General features: G+C 42.6%; 1 protein-coding gene across 1 annotated transcript; it reads left to right on the top strand.

Annotated features, from left to right (window-relative positions):
* Positions 1-3679: 3679 nt before the first annotated feature.
* LOC104502794 (gamma-aminobutyric acid receptor subunit beta-1-like) lies at positions 3680-12332 on the top strand (the record flags this gene model as incomplete). The annotated part of the gene is made up of 4 exons (XM_010151658.1): positions 3680-3817; positions 3924-4076; positions 5320-5561; positions 11985-12332. Coding segments are annotated over 4 exons (881 nt in total), but the record flags the coding sequence as incomplete, so codon positions are not given.
* Positions 12333-14112: the final 1780 nt, after the last annotated feature.

Below are 14112 nucleotides of genomic sequence, written 5' to 3'. Positions count from 1 at the left end.
CGCCAGGGCGGGGGGACACGCGTGTCCCGGGGAGCCCCCCTGTGCCCCCACGCGAGGCGCCTTGCCTTGAGGGCAGCGCTGGAGCTCGGGCACGGACAGGGCTGACATAGCCCAGGTTGGGTGTCTGACTGCCGCGAAGCTCGCGTGCAGCCGTCCCCGTCCTGCTTGCTCGCCGTCACAAAAGCCGTGGCATCCCTTCAGAGCGGTGACACGGATACGCGCGCAGAGGGAAAAATGATCGCAGGGACAAAAGGCTGCCGAGGGAATACCTGGGCAGTACCGATAAGTACCGTGAACAAAACAGAGCGTTAGAGCTGGCTGCTGCACAAACCAGACACACTTTTCCACTATTGAAACAGCTTTTCTTCTATTACAAATGTTAAAGGCATATGCTGGCAGAAATGAGGGTTTATCAGTGCCTGCTAGCCAGAAACGAGTGCTGTTCCACGCTGAACATTTCTTAAATTACATCACTATGCTCCTCACTGGAAGGCACTATCCACTTAAAAAAGGAGGAGAAGTGATCGGTCCTCTGCTAACCTCTGTTCAGAGCTGAGATTAGTTCCAGACTTCAAACCGCAGCCAACAGTGTTCCTCTCAAGTTTGCTCGTTCAGAAAGCCAAAAGCAAGGACAACACCTGTGGAAGATGAGGGTCTCCAAGCCCTGCCCCTGTAAGTCACCGCCAGCCAGGAAAGCAATGCCTCTCACATGCCTGGAATGATGGGGAAAAGCACATCGTGAAGGGTATCACACAACAACGGTCGTATCATGTCAGGGAACGGACTGCCTGCGGAGGGTTTACACATTGGTAGTGTCTGGCAGAGTTACTGCAATGGCTGTCAAGGAAATCATGATCATACTGAGGTTCTCTACACAAAACCACAGGAAGACGTTCCCGCTCGATTGCTTTTCCAAAAGGAGAGCTAACAAATGTGAATGCTCGTGATTGGAAAGCATCACTATCCCTCTCATCATTTCCCCCAGCTTTAACCAGAGTAAATTCAAGGAAGAAATCAGCACATTAGAATCAGCAGCAGCTCACACTATGTCCATTCTTGTAGTATTTGGAAGTCTTTTTTAAGTTTATGAAGGTCAAAGGCATGGCCTGCCAGCAGTGCTGGCCTGTCATCAGCTGAAATCGTCCATGCCAGGTTCTTGCTTTGGGTCAACTGACTCTATAACCTTGCCGTTCTACTTGTCATTTAGCAGCCAAAGTCACAGAAACCTTCCCAAGACTAGCGAAAAGCACACTTGCCTACATTACCAAACTCCCGTGGTGTGTTTTTGAGAAGCTCCAGCATCACCACACGCTGCACCAATAACACAGCACAATCCTTTTGCAGGAAGGCGGGCCTGTTTTTGAAATCTGCCCTGTGATATCCCAGCTGTTTATTGGGTACCATTATGATTTTAACAACTAGAACTACAATAACTTACCTTTGGGGAAGGGAATTTTACCTTCAGCAAGGTGCCCAAACTATTCCCTCTTTTGTCAGGAAGGCAGAGAAACTGTGGAGAGGCTGGCGGAGGCTTCTTGAGGAGACAGCAAATAAAGTCAGGACTTGCCGAGGGCAGGAGATGGTTCCTCTCTCAGCTCTGGGTCCCAGCGAGCACTGGATAAGGAAGTGACACAATCACAGCAAAATTAGGGAGGGGTGTGAAAATAGCTTTCAGCTGATGATAGCATGAAACAGAAGAATCAGGATCACTGTTTTCTTCCAAACCCTGAAACAGAAGCCAGGATTCTCACGCCAAAACCTTCAGCTGGTTGATTTTGCAGCAAGTACCTGTGCCACATCTGGGTAGTGCTACACCTTTCTTCTTTGTAATCCCAGCCCCTAAAGACAAAGAGCTAGTCGTGGCATGTAGAGGATGTCTGTGTGGTGCCGAGCCTACAGATCATACTTTTTCAGTCTGACAGCTTACCACTTCCTCCACTGTGCTGCGTCTTTTTAAACACGGGCAAACATTCGAGAGAGCAGTTCTATAATACAGCTTTGCAAGAAAATGAAGTTAACACTTCCCTGACAATCTTAGTCTTGTCCCTTTAATCAGACTTAGTCTTCATTCGCTCCTCTGCTCGTTTTGTACTACACCCTGCACTCAGGTTGGTTTGTGTGCAATGCCTTTAAAGCAGCTACTCAAGTCCCACTACCGAGCAGCTGCCTTGACTTTTTGCAGTGAAAAGCTCTTGGCTTCCACCTGGAAGACATGAAAACCAACCACGCAGGGAGCCCTGTGTGACAACCCTGGGGTGGTTCATTTAAAAAAAAAAAATAGCACGAGCAATAGGAAGCATGGAAGTTTTAAGCAAAGAGCAGCAATCCCTATTGGACAGGTTATTAGGGTTTCAGGAGCCGTTCAGACAGTTAGCAAGCCATGGCGCTGAGCAGTTCACAAAAAAGGGATGTGAACGCTTAACCCTGTTCAGCCCATCACTGTGTGTCGGCAGCAAAAGGTATCTGTTCAGTAACGGCAGATTTTCTAAGTAGTCCCTTGAGCCCGCCAGCAAGTTGTGAAATCTTTTCTGATTGTCACCAGGGCAACTATGGACCTGTTCTGCATGTGGCCAGCCGTCCAGAGATGAGTCTATTACCATAGGAAAAGACACCTCAAGTCTAATTTCCCTAGCTAGAAATCGCATTACTGGTGCATATGAAAGGATAAGTTCCTAATTCTGTGGAGGCTTCTTTCTGATGGCATGGTGGCTCAGCTGGCAAAACTATTGTGAAGTTTTCTGAAGCTCTGAGTTCAAACGCATGCTTTTATTTGATCTGGTATATGATTGAAACATCATTAAATATAACATCTTAAGGAAAAGTCTAAAAATAGACAAGATGTTTTTCTTTGGTAGATATCTGGAGAAAGTAAAATGCAATAAATTGGAAACAGTTAAGATATTAGTTCAAAAGTGTCATCAATTGTAAGATTTTTTTGGAACTCAGTCACTTTTGAGTTTAATGAGAATTTTTTTTTAAATGGTAACAGTAATGTTAACATTCACAGTGGTAGAATGGCAAATTAATTTTTAATTAAATGATAAATAATCAACATCACTATTAAAAGGAAAGAGAAGAAATGTGCTAGTTTTGAAGTCGATAGGAAATACTTCTGTGATAACACAAGATCAAAGATAGCATGGTCTAATTAGAATATAAAATGTTGCGTGCATATCAAAGGGATACCTACAGCTCACACAGACATCGCCAGGTAGTACAGGCACCTGAGTTCTAGAATCCTCTCTGCCTCCAGTGGCTCCAAACTCTTGTACTTTGTCACAGATTGCATAGAAAATCAAATGCAGATCTGGGAACTGAACCTGGTTTTGCTGTCAGAGTGGAACAACCCCTATGGCAGGGTGGTTGGAACTCGATTATCTTCAAGGTCCCTTCCAACCCAAACCATTCTAGGATTCTATGATAAAAGTAGTAGTATTGGAGAGAGCTAGAAATTGATCTTCTATCTTAAATTCTGCCGTTGTTTTCTGTCTTCTCCCTTTCCACAGCCAGAAGCTTCCCCTGGGTGCAGAGGAGGCTACATGGCTCCTGAACAACAGAAATTTCACACAGCAGAAGGCTGTATTCCTGATTAACTGCAGCTACTTCTGCTTTAACCACAATAATTTAAGCCAATAAAACAAAAAGAGAAATCAATAGTCAAATTGTGCCTCTGTTTCAGATGGATACACTACTGACGATATTGAATTTTACTGGAATGGAGGAGAGTCTGCAGTAACAGGAGTTAGTAACATCGAGCTCCCACAATTTTCTATCGTTGATTACAAAATGGTATCAAAGAGAGTGGAGTTTACAACAGGTAAGCACTGGTTAGTTAAGAAAGCTTCCCCCACCTTCCCCAACCCAGAAATACCAGTGCCTGGCCTTTTTTAGGCATTAGTCATAATAGGACTTCTTTCTTTCAGGAGCATATCCTCGATTATCACTTAGCTTCCGGCTTAAAAGAAATATTGGATACTTCATTTTGCAAACCTATATGCCTTCCACGCTGATCACAATTCTGTCGTGGGTATCTTTTTGGATCAATTACGATGCCTCTGCAGCCAGAGTTGCTTTAGGTAACTTCTTCTCAAAATCACTGAACTATGTAAGATACTTGTTGCTCTTGAACACAGTAGCACCAAATCCATACAGCTGATCGCAGCAGCATTGTGCCCTTACACACGCAGCGTAGGGTCTTTGTTGTCAGGAAGGCGTCACCTCGCCTACATCTGAACCCTTGCTCTGCAGTTAGGCTGGGATCCTGACTGGCTTCCAGCTGCCATAATGGTCTTTGAAACCGGCCAAAAGTATCTTGCTTCCCAACTGAAGTGTAAAGGTCTAATTCCGATATCTAAGGGTATCTAGATTATTCTGCATCAATATTTCATTGATGTTAAGAAGTGCCCTTTCAGGCCAGATGCATGGCTGGAATGAACGTCAGCTCCCACTGACAGCAGTGGCCCTATGCCAAATAAGCCAGTTTTACCTACACCGTTGCTTATTTCCCATAGCGTGTTCTTTCCTACAACTTAACCGTAAGAACCAAGATCTTCTGCCACTACCTGTGCTTTAAGGCAAATGGGCTTTCAAATGCCAGAAAGCCGTTTTGCCCCACCTCTCTGTAAATTCAACTCATCATACCTGTGCCTAGAGCTATTACCTACATGCATTAATGACCTGTGATTAAGGCAGACTAAAAAATAATTTCATTGAGCTAAAACAAAAATATAGAATCATGATGAGATAGAAATGCTTTACTTCTGAGCACCCCTTTAACAGGAAAAGCTGTTTTGGCACCAGTATATCACCTTCTCTTCATCAAAGGCCATCGCTCTATCATAAAGCTCCCCTTGAACCTTTCAATCCTGTGTTTTCAGTCAAAGGCTAGATACTTATTCCAGTTCCACAGAGCAATGGAAACCACCTAAGGGGGTCAAGCAGGGCTACTGCTGTAAATAATTGAGACGCATTTCCTCACATAGAAAGAACAGTGACCACCTCTTTGCTATCCAGGTCAGCCCTCAACACGTTCCCTAGCAGAATTATTGTAGAAATTAGAGATGTACCGAGACCACCTGAATTTTTGAAGGCTATTTCACTCACCCTCTGTTGCATGGAAAGCCAAGGAAGGTGCTGTCGGCAGGCCTGAAAGGATATCTTCCTTTCCAGTCCTGCAAACCTCATTTCCCTGGCTGTTAAGAACCTGGTTGCATAATTAAGCCATGAGAAGTGCATGGTAGCTAGGCAATGCAGCCATTACACCTTTCATGCTCAAATCACCTCCTCTTGTTAGCCCATGTCCTTTTCTTCCTTTCGCAGGAATCACAACTGTGCTGACCATGACCACCATCAGCACCCACCTCAGGGAGACTTTGCCAAAGATTCCCTACGTCAAGGCGATAGATATTTACCTGATGGGATGCTTTGTGTTTGTGTTCCTCGCCCTGTTGGAATATGCCTTTGTAAACTACATATTCTTTGGGAAAGGACCCCAACGTCAAAAAAAGGCGGCAGGACATGTTACAGGCAAGAAGAGCAGACTGGAAACAAGTAGAGTCCAGGTAAAATGTCCAAGCTAACTCTTCAAACATTATTCCTGCCATGACAATGTTGATGTACACAATGATAGAGATAAATGCAGTTTATACACGTATGCAAAAGCATTTAAAGATTATCTAGAGAAAAATTGCATTTTAAGGTGATGACAGCAACATATAGTTTGTTCCATCTTCAAGTGAAAACAGAGTAAGAAACTACAGAAAATGCAAATGAATATTCAGAACAAGCATTCCCTTGCAGCCCAGAAGAAATACAAGGGATACAAAGAATCTAAATATTTCCCATTTCAACTGTATATGTCTTTGCTATAGAAGTTGGTATATAATAAATGTTTAATATATAGTTCCTCTTTACACACAGAAACTTCACCAAAACTAGAAAGCAGACAGACACTCCTTCTTCAGAAAAATCTGGAATGAAGCTCATACCACTGAGCTTTGAGGAGCACAAGGAGGATGCTGCTAGGTTGTAACAGCTTTCACAGGTTTTAGGATTTGTCCCTGAGGCTAAATTCCAGCAGACCACAGCTCCCCCCTCTTAAAAAAAAACAACACACGCACAAGCAGACAAATTCCAAGAAGTAACACTATGGGTATTTTTTACAGGGAAAAGTTTAATTTAGCAGCCCATCACTGAGCACTTGCAAACTTCTACAAACCTATTCCAGGTTTTCAGAAATAAACAATTCCCTCAGGTGTATTTGGCCCAGTCTGACTCAGAGGAAAATACATATCCTAACGAGCCAAAATTTTTCTTCTACTCTCTGCTTTTCTTACTATATATTACAGCCAAGTATTAATGAGATCTTACACAGGCTGCCCTATAAAATTGTGTGCTGCGGTGGCCTACAGTGATAAAATTTGGTCAAAACTATAATTGAGCTCACTGTTCAGCTGGAAGAATGAGAGAATAAAACTCAGAGGTAAGACATTAGCTTGATGGATGGTTGCAATTTCACGTACATGTTCAGAAACTCTGTTATTTAATTAGTTTCAGAGATGTGAGTCTTGTGTCCCAGCAGCCACACCACTACAGCTAAGCATCATTAACAGTCGCCATGCTTTCAGTCCCAATGAACTCATGAGAGCCCATTAAAAGTCCTCACCCACATTCGCCTCCTTTCCCAATGTGTAGGAGATGCTTTATTACAGTGGGTGCACAAATTCAGTTCAGGCTTGCAGCAGTCTCCAAGGTCCCACAAAGTATTGCCCTCGACAGAGCAGAGGAGATAAGCCACCTCGTTATGGACTGTTGTGTGCAGATATTGTCTATCCATCTCTACGGAAGGTAAGGAAGGAAAAAACCCAACAAACCCCACAAACTGGGAACAGACACCACAACAGCTCCTGAGCTAACCCAGCCTAGGGGCGAAGCAGCACAGCAAGGGCTCATGAAGCAACATTTCTTCAGAAGTCAGCCTTGGCTACATGGGCCCCAGTGCACTGAACTGAGTAAAGGATGAGAAATTGTAAAGGATAAGAGTGCAGGTAAGCTCTTTCCTACATATTTGGCAAGTTTGTTTAACTAACAAAAAGCCCTAACTTATGACTAAAAGCTTTTGTCTAAATGTTACCCTGGCAAATATCACACTGAGACCAGTACTCAGAATGGGACGGAAGGTATTTACAACCACACTTGACCTTTTCAGGACACCACATGCATACACCAGCATTTTTCTAACAGAAAATTTAAGACATACACATTTTGTACCAAGAGACTGAGAATGCTTTAGGTGAGCAGACTGGTTTCTGCCTGTACAGTGCAGTTTTGTGATTTTATCTATATATACATACACACAGAAATGGGTATCAATAGATTTTGTTATCCCACTGGAGATACATTAATGTGGGACCTTGTGAGCATTCATTGTACTCAGCATGGAAATGCTGATGTCCAACAGCCGTATTACTGCATTTAGCAGGAAGAAGCCTTCAGCAGGAAGAATGCACGTGACCGAAGCGGTGGGACACAGTAAGGTTATGTGATCTCTAGTGAAGACAGCTCCCAGCCCCTCTTCAAAACCTCTTGAGAGTTTTTTCACTTGTATTATGATGGTCTGTACCAAAGCAGTGGAAATGCTTTTCTGGAGCACCAAGGAAGTACAACTGTAAGTATGTACAGCTATAGGATATTTTTTCCCTTTTATTCTTGACCCTTACCACTTATCCATAGAGGAACCTGTAATCAATAGGAGATACGTAACAGTGCTTCCTCTCTTTGTGCCAGGTGAAGATACTCTCATTCCTCTCTGACATACATACCCCCCGACTAAAGGAGTTCGACTTCTTTCACCAGATAACAAAAGCATTAGACACGTGAGCAATGCTCAGCAAACTGGCCATGATATTAACACAATATAGAGAAGACCGGATGGAAAAAGAAACCATAATGCTGTTTCATGTGTGGCTGTTCCTTGCCCTACAGACTGAAGAAGGTGGAATTCACTACCTATGCCATTTTAGTTTTTAATACACACAAAAAAATACAAATCTGTAGCAAACAAGCTTCCTGTTTCTCTGAATAAAGCATAAATACCACCTATATCTCCTTGTCTGTTTGATGAAGGTAGATGTCACTGAGGAAATCACCATAATTATGGATAAATAGGACAAACCACCCAGCAAGAAAATAGTTTGATGGTCAATGCATGCAACTGCTTGTTTCCCCAGACAGTGTTAATGGGAATGAACATTACAGAAAACATGTCTCTTAAGCATGAGAATGATGTAGGATGCAATCACAATGTGAGTGGGAAAGGGGCTGAACCATCAAGAGGTTCATAAATGGCAACACACGGCAGGTGATAGATGGCCAATTACTCCCCAGTTCTGCACAGCATCTCACCTTCCTTTCAAACCTTCTGTGAACCACAAAACACCTTGATGGAAAACCAGAGACCATCCACTCCAAGGAAAACACACAGCTTCCTGGTACAGGAAGGAGAAAAAGGAGTGAGCACATAACCACACAACTGTCTCAGCCTTCAAGTAAACCCACACCTGAGTAAGTTTACCCCTGCTGAGCACAACCCATTTCCTTGCTGATCAGATTGTGACACTACTACTACATTGTTCTGACAAGATGGTCTGTATGTAACATGGCCCTGAATCTTTCATCTTAAGAGAATGAAAGGAAGCTTGTGCATTGAGAAAAAATAAAAGCTCTTCCCACTGATCTCCCAGTGGTTAAGGTAAAAAAAGTAGGTAGGTAAAACCCATTCCAGACAGCACTAAGCATTTAACACCCGTCATCTGTCAAGGAGTGCCAGCTTACACTTCCTGTGGAGCTGACTGACTACTTTTTATGTGGTCAACACAGGACTGCTGTTTTGGGGAGTTTTTTGTTACTTGAACTATTTTATACTTACAGTATCATTTAGCAAGAAACTCATTTTCTAAGTAAACATACAGACAGATTTGTAATTTTTTTTTTTTATGATGTTTCCTGAGCACACATCAAGGCTTTTCCATCCCTAATGAAGATTCATATATAGACACCTGTGTTGATTTAGGCTTTAGGTAGTTGCAGTGCAAACAAAGAATCACAAATCTATAAAGTCAATATAGAAACAAACTCAATACAGATACAAATATCATTACAGGAAGCGTCACCACATACGTGCATCTGAAGAATATTTAAACTTTGATAATTATACCAGATGACTAACACAATGTTAGCTTTAGATGCTTTGACATCCTCCTCACATAGTCTTCATTAGATGTTCAACACAAAGAAAAAAAAATCTTCAGCTTTCTACAACTTCAGGCAAAATTTATGCATTGTACAAACAAGGCTAAGTGTATATACGTTCATGCAAATTCACATTTAGGCTCAGAGTATCTGTTAAGCAAAAAAACTTTTTTCCATCTGGGCAACGGTTGGTTTATGTCATAAAATTTAGGACATTCCAGTTAAAGAGCAACAAGATGGTATTTGAAAGAATTAATGGCTTATATTCGAGCAAAGAAGAACTACTCTGGGCTTGATATTGCTTATCTTGCCTTCCTAAGGAGGCTACTGAGATACTCTAAGTAGACAGCCAGCTAGTGGGCCAGAAAACTGTGTAGACAGGGCCTTTTTTCTTCCACCCCTGTTTTATATCATCCCATCCACTGCAAATGTGTCAAAGACTGTGTACAACCGCAGTACATACCTGATGTGGGGAAGGAGCCTCATCACTGAGACGGGGGGTGGAACGAGTCAGAGCCTGCAGGTTGTTGGCCTGTGCATCAGAAACAGCAAGTCCCAGGTAACCTTGTATTGAGAGAAAAGATTTTAACACAGAAAATTCACAGCTTTTACTGTGCCAATATTTGCTGTTGACTCATTCTATCATTAATATAAAGAATATTAATAACAAGTCTCTTTGACGGACCCATTAACAATATGTACCTTTCCCAGATTCTTACGGGAATTTGTAGAATTCCCATGCTTCTGTAACAAAATGTGAGCTGCACAAGATTTAAGAATATTTTGGACTGTACTTCGATAAATTCTGAAAGGGTTTTTAACAATGTGGGAAATTAACTCCTAGTCCAGCTTCATGTCGTACAATCAGAGAATTCGACCCAGATACATAAGAAGAGCTTTTATACTTCTCTGAGCTAATTTATTCGAGATCAGTGTATGGCCCTTTGCTCTAAATTGCAAAGACTGCAATTCAAAGGCTGAATTGCTTCATGATGCATACAAATCGTCCTGCCTAACATGATTTAAATAAAACTAATTTTAAAATATAACAGGTTCATTCGTAACACTTAAAGTGGGAATTCATATGCTGCTTGGCTTATAATAAACTGTCAGGGCACATTAGTTTAAGAAACATCCCTATGAATCACTTCAGATTGTAGGCAGTTATGAGTTGTCTTCACAAAGGAGATGCCATAATAACTGCTTAATGATGCTTGCACTACTGTTACTACTATTATAACACTAAAGTCAATTAGCTTAAACATTACATTATGTAATCAAACACAGCTCAAAGAGCTATTTCATAAAACTAGGAAGAAAATAGTGACCTATCAAAACCTCTGAGAATTAAAGTATTCTCTTTTTACATGGACACAAGTCTGAGAGCATTACTTTTTCATAGAATCATAGAAGAGGGGAAAGAAATATCATTATCCCTGTTTTCATAAGACATGGATCATAGAATCATTTGGGTTGGAAGGGACTTCAGAGATCATCCAGTTCCAACCCCCCTGCCATGGGCAGGGACACCTTCCACGAGACCAGGTTGCTCAAAGCCTCATCCAGCCTGGCCTTGAACACTTCCAGGGATGGGGCATCCACAGCTTCTCTGGGCAACCTGTCCCAGTGCCCCACCACCCTCTCCAGGAAGAACTTCTTCCTGATATCCAATCTAAACCGCCCCACTTTCAATTTAAACTCATTCCCCCTTGTCCTGTCACTACAGGTCCTTGTAAAAAGTCCCCCCCAGCTTCCTTGTAGCCCCTTCAGGTACTGGAAGGTGCAATAAGGGCTCCCCAGAGCCTTCCCTTCTCCAGGCTGAACAAGCCCCACTCTCTCAGCCTGTCCCCATAGCAGAGGGGCTCCAGCCCTCGGAGCATCTCCGTGGCCTCCTCTGGACTCGCTCCAACCAGGCCTATATCCTTCTGATGTTGAGGGCTCCACAGCTGGACGCAGCACTCCAGGTGGGGGCTCACCAGAGCAGAGTACAGGGACAGAATCCCCTCCCTCGACCTGCTGGCCACACTTGTCCCAAGAAAATGTCAGAACTTAGGAGTAATGAGTAGTCCCACAGGTATGGCAGTCCTCTGGATACTAGGAAACCCTAGCTTAGAGCATCCTTCTGCTTAAAACTGAAGACTTGACCTAAAGCACATGAGCAAGTGCTGGGGGGAGTAGGGATTTGTACCTCTGCAGTATAGTAATTGTTAAAAACTAATTCTCATCACAAGCATATTACAATAACTGATAAAAAGCACATGTATCTGTATGTTCTTCACATGATGAACCCATTGTTACAAAACTGTACTTGAAACCAATCTACAGTAGAGAAACTGTGTAAAATTGATAGACAGCAACATTTTTTTCACTTTGAGTACATGAAAGCTTAGGGTGTCAGGTCACCAGACATTAAAATTCAGTATTCCAAAAAGATCATGATCTAAGTTAAAGATAAAATCAGAAAACTTACTTTACAGGAGATGAGATAACTAACTGGATGAAAAGGTCCCAGATTAAAAAGCCGGGTCAGAATGGAAGATATTTAGATGCCTAACAGATAATTTCACACCAGCCAGGGAAGTGTATTTTCACTTCTGTCGATGCTATACAAGACACAACTGTCACCGCAGCCCCAGGAGCACCCTGGCAGTAGAGCCAGAAGGTACCTGTCCATCTGGGAGACACCTTGGGCTGGCTGAGGCACTTGTCTAATTCACATTCCTTCCTTGACACAGGTTGATCCCCACGGAAACATGCTGCTTAGCTCACTTGAAATACGGAACAACATCAGCAGCTCAGACGTGTTCACGAGCCTCCGTGACTCCCAAGCCACCACGTACATGTACGACAGTGCCAACCTGCAGTACAGAAGAGCCACTTCCAGCAGAGACCTCTACACCAGGAGCGGTCTGGACAGGCACAGGCTCCATAAAAAAGGACGCTTACGAAGAAGGGCATCCCAGATCAAAGTCAAAATCCCTGATTTGACTGATGTTAACTCCATAGACAAATGGTCCAGAATGGTCTTTCCCATCACATTTATTCTTTTCAATGTTGTTTACTGGCTGTATTATGTCCACTAATTTATGCAATAATGTTACTATAGACTAACATAATTGTTTCTTTTCCTTCTTAATTTCTCTGAAGAACTGCAGTAGCCATAATGTTACATGTCCCAGCTAAGACACCCAGCCACTGAATACTTTCAGATTTAAGTTTTCAAAAACCCCGAAAAAGCAGCCTCACCACATGCATATCAGAACAGTACGGATGTACTTTTAAAGAGCATCTTCAGCAAAGGCACTATTTCTTGATTTTTACAAGGAGTTTGTGCATCACCCATGACCTTTCTGCGTGTGCTTCATGTTTATTTCAAGCGGAATAAAAATTAGTGCTACTGTATGGCTTACCACATATTGGCAGCCCACAACAGCATGCTTCCAAACAAGACAGTGAAAGGACTCAAAGTAGTAGTCATGTCACAGTCTTTCAGCATTGAGAGTGTAAAGAAATTTGAAGAAATAACGTATTGAAAGAGTATAACTATTACATCACAGGCCATTTCAAAGTTCATAGTTATACTAGGAAATATTCCCATAGTGTCTGTGAGAAGTACCACTCAAGGAGGTGTAAGTCAATTCACATTTTCAGAGGCAATGATTTTCAAAAGAAAAAGGGTAGCAGAGACAAATCCCACTGAGTTTCCAACTAAGGAATCAGCTGGGTGGATCTAACTGGAATTTTGTTATTTCCACAAAGTAGCAAAGCTGAAACTGATGAGAACAACTGTGCCGTCTGTAGATTTGTATTAAAAAGCAGAAAACAAACACGTGTTCATTCCTAGAAGCAATTCCTAAGGGATATCCCAGCCCAAAGTGGCCACTTTTCTTGACTCCCAGGTTTGCTGTGGCTGGTAATTGCAACAAATTCTCCCAAAAGTCAGCAGATGCCTGGAAACAGATCTCAGGAGAGCTCTGCACACAGTTTCCTACAGGTTTCCTTACTCCACTGAGAGACAGGAGATATAACTGAGTCTTAGGGCACACTGATGATGTTGGGCGCCTGAGTTACCTCTCCCCACCCATCTGCTTATCTCCTGACACAACTCCAGCCACGGAGCCACAGGCAAAGTGCTAGCAAGCTGCATGCAACTGAGGAGCAATAGGTCAGGCATCTGTGTGTACTGAATCTATTCTCCTTCTGTATTGCTATTTTTTTTTTCCCCAGCAGTGTTTACACTGTGTTACCTGACATAGCATTTTATTGAAACGGGACTACTAACAGTTAAATTTTACTTTGTATTGAAAGTGCTTCTTACTTTTAGGAGAGTCGAGATATACAAGCCAACAGAGTCCATGCAGGCACCAAGGTGACTGTTGTGAATCCCACCTGGTACAGAAAGAAACCTTGATCAGGACAGTAGGCAGCAATACTTGCCACGAGGAGTTAGAGAATACAAATGAGTGATGTGGTAAGCTTCTTCACCAGTTCCTTGTTGCCTGGAAGTAAGGTCAACTGGTGACCCTATCGCAACTTGATATTACAAGTTTTTAATCACAACAGAATAATAAATGAAACATAGCTACATGAAAATGTTTGTCACATCCTGCAAGACCTGGACCTCCCAACAGATCAGGTCCTGCTGCCCCTTCCCTTTGTGCAGCAAGCTTCTGCAGAAACAGTCTGGAATGATAAATCTCCAAAGAGGAAAGGGAACACATTTAATTTAGTCATTACAAAAAAAAAAAAAATAAGGCTGCAAAACAGGCATTTAACATTGCCTCGAGACGTCTATCATCATGTACATATTCTAGGGGTATCCTTGAGACCATCAGTTTTTCTGTGGGCTCCAAAGTCCCAGTC

This window comes from Eurypyga helias, unplaced genomic scaffold, assembly GCF_000690775.1.
Source record: "Eurypyga helias isolate BGI_N326 unplaced genomic scaffold, ASM69077v1 scaffold47495, whole genome shotgun sequence".
Taxonomy (NCBI): Eukaryota; Metazoa; Chordata; class Aves; order Eurypygiformes; family Eurypygidae; genus Eurypyga; species Eurypyga helias.
Note: the sequence above shows the minus strand (reverse complement) of the source record. Positions and strands in the feature narration are given on the sequence as shown.